The sequence below is a fragment of the Aegilops tauschii genome, chromosome 6 (assembly GCF_002575655.3).
Source record: "Aegilops tauschii subsp. strangulata cultivar AL8/78 chromosome 6, Aet v6.0, whole genome shotgun sequence".
Taxonomy (NCBI): domain Eukaryota; kingdom Viridiplantae; phylum Streptophyta; class Magnoliopsida; order Poales; family Poaceae; genus Aegilops; species Aegilops tauschii.
In genome coordinates, this window is record NC_053040.3 from 412,590,623 (window position 1) to 412,601,497 (window position 10,875).

The following is a 10,875-nucleotide window of genomic DNA, read 5'->3' on the forward strand; positions in this document are numbered from 1 at the left end:
AAGACAGACGCGGATGGTAATGTTACCATCTATAAAGCTCGACTTGTCACTAAGGATTATCGACAAGTTCAAGGGGTTGACTACGATGAGACTTTCTCACCCGTAGCGAAGCTGAAGTCCGTCCGAATCATGTTAGCAATTGCTGCATACTATGATTATGAGATATGGCAAATGGACGTCAAAACGGCATTCCTTAACGGCTTTCTTAAGGAAGAATTGTATATGATGCAGCCGGAAGGTTTTGTCGATCCTAAGAATGCTAACAAGGCATGCAAGCTCCAGCGCTCCATCTATGGGCTGGTGCAAGCATCTCGGAGTTGGAACATTCGATTTGATGAGATGATCAAAGCGTTTGGGTTTACACAGACTTATGGAGAAGCCTGTGTTTACAAGAAAGTGAGTGGGAGCTCTGTAGCATTTCTCATATTATATGTGGATGACATACTGTTGATGGGAAATGATATAGAATTCTTGGGAAGCATAAAGGCCTACTTGAACAAGTGTTTTTCAATGAAGGACCTTGGAGAAGCTGCTTATATATTAGGCATCAAGATCTATAGAGATAGATCAAGACGCCTCATTGGTCTTTCACAAAGTATGTACCTTGACAAGATATTGAAGAAGTTCAATATGGATCAGTCCAAGAAGGGGTTCTTGCCTGTATTACAAGGTGTGCAATTGAGCACGGCTCAATGCCCGACCACGGCAGAAGATAGAGAAAAGATGAGTGTCGTCCCCTATGCCTCGGCCATAGGGTCTATTATGTATGCCATGCTGTGTACCAGACCTGATGTAAACCTTGCCGTAAGTTTGGTAGGAAGGTACCAAAGTAATCCCGGCATGGAACACTGGACAGCGGTCAAGAATATCCTGAAGTACCTGAAGAGGACTAAGGATATGTTTCTCGTTTATGGAGGTGACGAAGAGCTCGTCGTAAAGGGTTACGTCGACGCTAGCTTCGACACAGATCTGGATGACTCGAAGTCACAGACCGGATACGTGTATATTTTGAATGGAGGAGCAGTAAGCTGGTGCAGTTGCAAGCAAAGCGTCGTGGCGGGATCTACATGTGAAGCGGAATACATGGCAGCCTCGGAGGCAGCACATGAAGCAGTCTGGATGAAGGAGTTCATTACCGACCTAGGGGTGATTCCCAATGCGTCGGGCCCGATGACTCTCTTCTGTGACAACACTGGAGCTATTGCCCTTGCGAAGGAGCCCAGGTTTCACAGGAAGACCAGGCATATCAAGCGTCGCTTCAACTCCATTCGTGAAAATGTTCAAAATGGAGACATAGATATTTGTAAAGTACATACGGACCTGAATGTAGCAGATCCGTTGACTAAACCTCTCCCTAGAGCAAAACATGATCAACACCAGGACGCAATGGGTGTTCGATTCATCACAATGTAACTAGATTATTGACTCTAGTGCAAGTGGGAGACTGTTGGAAATATGCCCTAGAGGCAATAATAAAAGGTTATTATTATATTTCTTTGTTCATGATAATCGTCTATTGTTCATGCTATAATTGCCTTGTCCGGAAATCGTAATACATGTGTGAATACATAGACCACAACGTGTCCCTAGTAAGCCTCTAGTTAACTAGCTCGTTGATCAACAGATAGTCATGGTTTCCTGACTATGGACATTGGATGTCATTGATAACGGGATCACATCATTAGGAGAATGATGTGATGGACAAGACCCAATCCTAAGCATAGCACAAGATCGTGTAGTTCGTTTGCTAGAGCTTTTTCAAATGTCAAGTATCATTTCCTTAGACCATGAGATTGTGCAACTCCCGGATACCATAGGAGTGCTTTGGGTGTGCCAAACGTCGCAACGTAACTGGGTGGCTATAAAGGTGCACTACGGGTATCTCCGAAAGTGTCTGTTGGGTTGGCACGAATCGAGACTGGGATTTGTCACTCCGTATGACGGAGAGGTATCTCTGGGCCCACTCGGTAATGCATCATCATAATGAGCTCAATGTGACCAAGTGTTTGGTCACGGGATCATGCATTACGGTACGAGTAAAGTGACTTGCCGGTAACGAGATTGAACAAGGTATTGGGATACCGACGATCGAATCTCGGGCAAGTAACGTACCGATTGACAAAGGGAATTGTATACGGGATTGATTGAATCCTCGACATCGTGGTTCATCCGATGAGATCATCGTGGAACATGTGGGAGCCAACATGGGTATCCAGATCCCGCTGTTGGTTATTGACCGGAGAGTCGTCTCGGTCATGTCTGCATGTCTCCCGAACCCGTAGGGTCTACACACTTAAGGTTCGGTGACGCTAGGGTTGTAGAGATATTAGTATGCGGAAATCCGAAAGTCGTTCGGAGTCCCGGATGAGATCCCGGACGTCACGAGGAGTTCCGGAATGGTCCGGAGGTGAAGAATTGTATATAGGAAGTCCAGTTTCGGCCACCGGGAAAGTTTCGGGGGTCACCGGTATTGTACCGGGACCACCGGAAGGGTCCCGGGGGGTCCACCGGGTGGGGCCACCTATCCCGGAGGGCCCCATGGGCTGAAGTGGGAGGGGAACCAGCCCCTGGTGGCTGGTGCGCCCCCCTTGGGCCTCCCCCTGCGCCTAGGGTTGGAAACCCTAGGGGTGGGGGGCGCCCCACTTGGCTTGGGGGGCAAGCCACCCCCTTGGCCGCCGCCCCCCCTTGGAGATTGGATCTCCTAGGGCCGCCCCCCAGGGGCCCTATATAAAGAGGGGGGAGGGAGGGCAGCCGCACCCCAAGCCCCTGGCGCCTCCCTCTCCCTCCCGTGACACCTCTCTTTCTCGCTGAGCTTGGCGAAGCCCTGCCGAGATCCCCGCTGCTTCCACCACCACGCCGTCGTGCTGCTGGATCTCCATCAACCTCTCCCTCCCCCTTGCTGGATCAAGAAGGAGGAGACGTCTTCCCCAACCGTACGTGTGTTGAACGCGGAGGTGCCGTCCGTTCGGCGCTCGGTCATCGGTGATTTGGATCACGATGAGTACGACTCCATCAACCCCGTTCACTTGAACGCTTCCGCTCGCGATCTACGAGGGTATGTAGATGCACTCTTTTCCCTCTCGTTGCTAGAAGACTCCATAGATTGTTCTTGGTGATGCGTAGAAATTTTTTAATTTCTGCAACTATCTCCAACACATATATCATTATGCTAACCCGTGGTCAAAGGTAACCTTGAAAAATGTATTAGGCCTTGTAAAGTGGAAGGAGGGAGTACCAATATTCAGTGGAATACGATAAAAACCACACGGAAAAGATGTTTTGGAATTTCGAATAAATCTAAAAAAATATGAGATGCTAAGAAGGTGATGCTCGATTGTCATGCGCATGGCAATAAAACAACACCTTTTTTTTTTCAACACAGTATAATCGAAGTCGCTCACATACACCAATCCCTATGAACGCATGCGCACACATCCTATCCCTATGAGCACCTCCGAGAGACTGAGCCACTCGTAATCGATGGGAGTATCTCCTCCCATTGAACGAACATCGCCGGAAAAGCCTGAAATAAATCCAGGCAAATCCGAGCACTAAAGCCAAATGTAGGACTTAAACTAGATGGGCCAGGGATACCACCCTCTTAACATCCTGTATTTTTTTCAGATTTTTTCCAACATTTCAAACGTGGTTTCCACAAAGTTTTCTTTCTAAGAGTAACGGGTAAAATAGTTGCACACGAGCATGCTTTCCTTTTGCACGTTACTACCTTCGTCCTGGTTTATTAGTCCACATGTAATTTGTGCTAAATTTTGACCGAAGATTTAACTGACAAAATTTTAGTGCATGTCAAAAAAAAACTATGCCATTGGATTCGTATTTGAACATATTTAATGATGTAATTTCTTATGACATGCATGATCATTTTGTTAGTTAAATTTATGGTTAAAAATTAGCACAGATTATAATGAGGATCAATAAACCAGAAGAAGAAGGTAGTACAAAGAAGATGGAAAGTAAACGAGCCGATTTTGTTACCGTGCCAGTCTTTCCTTCGCGGAGTTCTATAGATTGCATGCCTATATCGGTGCAGATTTGGGAGCCTCCGCAATTAACGAACCTTCGACGTATGCGGCCCAATCCCATCCCATACCCCGCATCCCCCGGCCCCACCTACCTAGTAGTACTCCGTAGTTCGTTTAAATGTTACGTGCACATTGACCGACACTCCCCTCCTCAAGTCCGCCTCCTTTCTCCTCCTCTCCCGTCGCCTCCTCGGAAAACCATCGAGCGCTCATCAACTCCTCCCAACCCTCTCGTTCGCCCATCCATCTTCCCCAACTCCCTCCCCAGATCCATCCACTTCTCGCAGCCGCTGCGCCGCAATCTACCGCGCCGACGGCGACGGGAGCGACGGACATGGCGATGCCTGCTGCTGGTCCGGTGCTGGCGTCGGGCTGATTCCTTCCTTTGGCCGGTAAGGAATCCTGGCCTGATCGGACGGATCGTTCCCTTCCCTCGACTTGTTTTGTCGTTTGGGGTTCAGTGTCTGCTTTGCCGTGGCATTGAGCAGCCGGGGCCCGAACCGTTCGTAATTTGTTGCCGATTTGTTTGCTTCGTCCGCGGTTCTGCTAGATTGTTCTTTTGCGGCGCGCGAGGTCGATCGGAGGTTTCTCCTGTAGATTAGATCGATCGGAGCTAGTCTGATGGGTTTGGTGCCCAGGCTCGAGCGCAACTTATTTTTCCTGAATTTTGCGGCGTTCAGCTAAACCCCCAAACACCACGTTCACTCAGCCCCTGCTTGCCACTAATAGAGGGCGTTGTTTTGGACTTTTTCCTCTTTTTTTTGGAAGGTATTATCGAAGTAGGTGAGGAAGCGTGGCGCGCGTACAGATTGGGGACATATACCTCCTTAGTTGTTTTATTGATTGACATTTGCTTTCGAGAATGTTACAAATTGATGTCAGATTTTTATTATTTCCGACCGAACGCCTAGAATTCCATGCGACAATAGATAAAGTTGTCATGCTGCTGTAAGGGATTTGCCATGCTTCTAAAGCGAAAATTTCCATGTAGTAAAAAAAAATATGGCAGAAAAATTGCCACTGTGCAGAGTAATTACCATGCGTTCGATCAGGATTCGACGGTACTAGGGCGTCCGCTGAGATTACTTAAAAATCTGACCTTTGCTGGTTAGTGGTGTCCTTTTTCTTGTTGATGAGGGGCGTTTGTTTTTTGGTCGACATGTTTATGCATCCCATTGTAATGGGATTTCGTCACAACAGTTATAGTTTTGGGTGAAACCGTTGTACATGGATCTACATAGTTTTGAGTGAGAGTGAGACTATTTGATTGTATATTTATTATAGTACTAGTGTTTGACATTCCATACATTCCTTATTCATTAGTTTAGAGATTGAACTAAAACAAGTCTAATATAAAAACTGCAACCTGAATTTCTTCCTAAAAAGAAGACCTGCCATATGTGTACAGATCTGTCTATACTTTCCAATGACTTGACTGATTTTTTTACCATGATTATTCACTGCTGTAGTTTTCATACGCACCATCACCATGGGTGGCAAGACTCTTCAGGTGTCAGGATTTCCTGCAACTTTCAATGTTCACCATGTCAAGGATTTGTTGGAACGAATTGTCGGTGTGGGTAAAGTCTGTGCGGTCAAGCTCAGGCCTCCAAAGAACAGCTCTGCAAACTCAAGATCTTTTGCCATTGTTCAGTTCGAGACCGAAGCACATGCTTCGCTGGTGGTGAATGCGGCTCGAGGGAATGCACTTAGGAGTGGAAGTAATTATTTGAAGGTCCGACCTGCGGAACGTGACATTGTTCTGAAACCAAGAACTGCGATGTTTAATCTAGAGGAGGATGCAACATTGCATTTTGGCTGCCTTCTGAGGGAAAGAGTTCTATCTGTTCTGTGGAGCGGAACAGGCGTTTCTATTGAGTTTGGATTTGCTATGAAGAAGATTGACTTTTGCCTGACCTACAACTCGAAGAAATACAAACTTGAACTTTCATATGAGAGCATATGGGAGATCCAGATTCATCAGCCACCTGGATCACAAAAGAAGTTCCTTTTGATTCAGGTATGTTAAACTGTACAACACTTGTTTATCTGTGCTGAACATGCTTTTCATGATTTCATTTTACATTTACCTGCAAATTCACGTGACATATTTAGTTGTTGCTAATTCATGTGTTTGCTCTAAATCTTGGGAAGATGTTTGTGCGTTCTTATAAGTGTACCACAATATTTCCGTATAGTGCTAATCAATCTATACGAAGTTATGCTACTTGAGTTTTACATTTAGAACCCAAGATGATGGGATTGAAACATCAACTGCAATATTTCCTTGATGGTTGCATAGCTCTTTAAATGCTGATTCATCTCTGTAATAAGTAGCTTATTAGTTAGTTCTAACTGTTTCTGTTTATTTAAAGCTTGGTACTCTAGATTTGTTATAACCTCAGTTTGAGTTTTTTTTGGCGTTTCCCAGGTCATGGCTGCTCCAAAAATTTACGAACAAAATCTACGGCATTCTGGCTCTATGTACGACGATCCATCATACAACTATTTTAGGGATGATACTGAAGATCAGTGGACCAGAACTACTGATTTTACTCCATTAGCCAGCATTGGGCAGTCATATATTCTGTGTCTGGAGATACCAAATGATTGTGATCTCCCGAACATTCGGGAGTACTTTGTTTACTGTGAAGTACACAATGATGACTTTCATTGCCAGCCTGGACATTCATATTCAAGCAATACCTGCTTTGTTCCAATTGTGAAATCTCTTTATTCCACCAATGTCCCCTATGAGATAATCTTCAAGATCAACCACTTGGTTCAGAATGGGATACTTAGTGGGCCAACACTTGATGACAACTTCTACCGTCTGGTCAGCCCGGGATATGTGTGTATTGACCATATAAAGCGTGCACTTGAAAATATGTCATACCTAAAAAAGACTTGCTTGAATCCAACAAATTGGTTATCTGAACAATACAAAGAAATTCAGAGATCACGCTACATGTTAACATCACCAAACATATCTCTGGATGATGATGGGTTGGTATATGTTTACAGGGTGCAAATTACCCCTGCAAAAGTGTACTTTTATGGTCCTGAAATTAATGTCTCGAATCGTGTTGTACGTAATTACGCTGATGATTTGGATAACTTCCTTCGGATTTCATTTGTCGACGAGGACTTTGAGAAGCTTCGTTCGACTGATTTATCACCACGTTCTGCTCCAGGAAATAATGCAAGGAGAACTGCTCTGTACAACAGAATTCTGTCGGTCCTATCGAATGGCATCACTATTGGTAACAAGCACTTTGAGTTTTTGGCTTTCTCTTCAAGCCAGCTGCGGGATAACTCTGCGTGGATGTTTGCTTCTCATCCGGGGTTGTCTGCCAGTGACATCAGGGAGTGGATGGGGAACTTCCGTAATATTAGAAATGTGGCAAAGTATGCTGCAAGGCTTGGTCAGTCCTTTAGTGCCTCAACAGAAACCTTGAAAGTACATAAGTATGAGGTGCAAGTAATTCCAGATGTAAAAAATGGTACGAAGTATGTATTCTCTGATGGAATTGGAACCATTTCAGCTGATTTTGCAGATGAGGTGTCTAAGAAGTGCAAATTGGCCCGCTTTACTCCCTCTGCTTTCCAAATAAGGTATGGGGGTTACAAAGGTGTTGTCGCTATTGATCCAACATCACACTGGAAACTTTCTTTAAGAGGAAGCATGTCAAAGTTTCCGTCAGACAACATCACACTGGATGTCCTTGCATACAGCAAGTACCAGCCATGTTTCCTGAACCGGCAGTTAATCACTCTTCTTTCGACACTCAGAGTTAGAGATAACATATTTGAACTGAAGCAACAAGAAGTTGTGAAGCAGTTAAACAGAATGGTAACTGAACCACAAGCTGCTATTGATGCAATTGAACTTATGCCCATGGGAGAGATTACCAATGTTGTTAAAGAATTGCTGTTATGTGGCTACAAGCCGGATGTTGAACCATATCTTTCTATGATTCTACAAACCTTTAGAGCATCCAAGTTGCTAGAACTGAAAACGAAGTCAAGGATATTCATCCCAGAAGGACGAGCAATGATGGGATGCTTGGATGAAACCCGCACACTCAAGTACGGACAGGTATTCATTCAAGCTTCTAATAGTGCAAATGACAGTGACAAGTTCATCGTAACTGGAAAAGTTGTCGTTGCCAAAAACCCTTGCCTCCACCCTGGTGATATCCGTATTCTCGAGGCTGTTTATACCCCTGTTCTGGACCATATGGTTAACTGTGTTGTCTTTCCACAGCAGGGGCCAAGGCAAGTATTTACTATTGCATCATCTTCTTCTATGTTTTTCGAATATTTCTTTTAGCTAAATCTCATTTCTGTACATATGTTCTTATTTGGTACTAGAAACTAACAGTGGAAGATAAAACAGTTCTGTACATTTTAAATCGAATAACCTTTTACTTGTTGGCACTCATGGATGTCATATTATTACTTTGATATCGTACTCTTATTTTCTTTGCCATTTGTTATCGAAATCAGTGTCGAATTTTGTTCATGCAGGCCTCATCCTAACGAGTGTTCAGGAAGTGATCTTGATGGGGACATATATTTTGTTTCATGGGACCCAGATCTCATTCCAACTCGTATGGTGGCACCTATGGACTATACTCCAGCACCAACAGAAACATTAGATCATGATGTTATGATCGAGGTATTTTAAGTTTTTAGCCCATATTATTCATTTTTCATGCTACTCATGATAACGGCCGTACATCCATTGCCATATTATTCATTTTTCATGCTATTCATCTTAAGTCGTACTTCTGATTGTGAGTTTCTTTTTGACTCTGCTTCTTGTGTTTCTGAAGAGTTGACTACCTGAACCTATTTCCTGAGACCTGCAGGTTTTAGTTAGTTTGTACTTTTCCCCTTGATACAAAATGTAGGCACTTTTAGAGTTGGTTACAAGAACCAAGGTTGGTGGTAGGCATGTTACCCTTCATTTATTTCACAGACTAATTTTTTCCTCCCCAGTATAGTAAATGCTAGAATTATAGGCTCAATTGTTGATGAAATTTATGTGGGGCTAATTTGGAAAAACATGAGAACTGTATTGGGAGTGTAGAAGGATCTACACTTAAGATCAAATTGAAAAGATAAAAAGACCTATGTTTTAGATCGGAGCAAGTAGGAAGAAATAAATCTGTTTCTTTTCTGATGAGTACATACATTACTTCTTTTAAGGAAATTCCAAGCAACCTGTACAAAAAAATCTGACACCCTGCTTTGGAACTATTCTAATATTGTGCAGGAAGTACATGAGTATTTCGCAAATTACATAGTTAATGAGAGTCTGGGAATCATTGCCAACGCACATGTGGTCTTTGCGGATAGGGAAAGCTTGAAGGCTGAAAGTACACAATGCATTAAGCTGGCAGAGCTCTTCTCCATTGCTGTTGATTACCCAAAGACAGGAGTGCCGGCTCAAATTCCGCCTGAACTACATGTGAAGGAGTACCCAGATTTTATGGAGAAGCTCGACAGGGTTACCTATGTATCTGAGGGAGTAATAGGGAAGCTGTATAGGGAAATTAAGAAGCAGAGCCCTCGCATAGAGCATTTCACAAAGGATGTGGCAAGGCGGTCTTATGACAGTGATTTGATTGTTGATGGCTACCAAGACTACATCGACGAAGCTGTGTGGATGAAGGGAGAGTATGACTTCAAGTTGGGTAATCTGATGGAGCACTATGGAATAAAAAGCGAGGCTGAGATAATAAGTGGATGCATTCTTAAGATGGCGAAGAATTTTACCAAGAGTAGTGACGCCGATGCTATTAGACAGGCGGTGAAATCATTGCGGAAGGAAGCAAGGTCATGGTTCAGCGAGATGAACGTCGGTGAGAGCGGGGATGTCCCTGAAGCCTTGTATGCCAAGGCATCCGCTTGGTATCATGTTACCTATCACCCCGAGTACTGGGGTTGTTACAATGAAGGATATGGCCGGCCACATCTCATCAGCTTTCCATGGTGTGTCTATGACAAGCTGCTTCTCATCAAGCAGAGAAAGAAATTTCGAAGGAGGATGCAGCCTCATGTGCTTGATCTCCAGAATAGCATGAGGCGAAACACGATATTCGGTTGAGTGCTACCATCGGGCTGTGGTTTGCGTTGTATATATATTTGAACATGTCGATTCTCGTGCTAGAATGTTCGTCGAAGGAATTATAATTGCAAACTATATGATATGTGGTGATGGATATGTGTCTACGAACCTTGGGGTCTTTTGGTTGCAGTCGTTAAATATATTTCTCTTTCGCAAAAAAAAGTCGTTAAATATATTTCTGTGGTTTGATCTGTAATCATACCTGCTTTTCCCCTGTCTTTTTCGTAATATGCATGTTCATATTAATCCTGTGTTTGACCAGTGCTTGCTGCGTTGAAATGAATGGAGGATCCAAATTTTGAGATTGTGAGACTGCTGATAACTGGTGGTCTGGTTCACAAGAGAAAAGTACTGAAACCACAAATAGCGATTCAACTGATAATGAAATCCTACCATCGTCAGAAAAGGGAAATCCAGGTCGATCCCTTTTCCACAACGGTTATCCTCGTGCTCTGTACCCAGGTCAAGTAAAATGGTCCAGCCAGTGAGGCTCGAGTGGCGTCTTCCCTCGCTGGAATCTGTAGTGGCCGCGCCGCTTTGCTTGCGTGGATTGTTGTTTGGTCCTTTTTCTTGTCGACCTTCTATTCTGTTCTAAATCAAAAGTGATTGATCCTTTGTCAATGGTTACAGAGAGTATATATATCCCCTGGAGAGACGCGACGATCCCGAAGAGATGCATCGGTTCCAGGAGGACGG

The 10,875-nt window shown here is 44.0% G+C and overlaps 1 protein-coding gene across 1 annotated transcript; it reads left to right on the plus strand.

Moving 5' to 3' along the window:
- Nucleotides 1–4,166: 4,166 nt before the first annotated feature.
- Nucleotides 4,167–10,244, plus strand: LOC109755585 (probable RNA-dependent RNA polymerase 1). Its single transcript, XM_020314481.4, has 5 exons — nt 4,167–4,435; nt 5,513–6,063; nt 6,475–8,321; nt 8,574–8,724; nt 9,325–10,244. Exons 2-5 carry the CDS (start codon nt 5,533–5,535, stop codon nt 10,156–10,158), a joined length of 3,363 nt encoding a protein of 1,120 aa, XP_020170070.1. The 5' UTR covers nt 4,167–4,435; nt 5,513–5,532; the 3' UTR covers nt 10,159–10,244.
- Nucleotides 10,245–10,875: the final 631 nt, after the last annotated feature.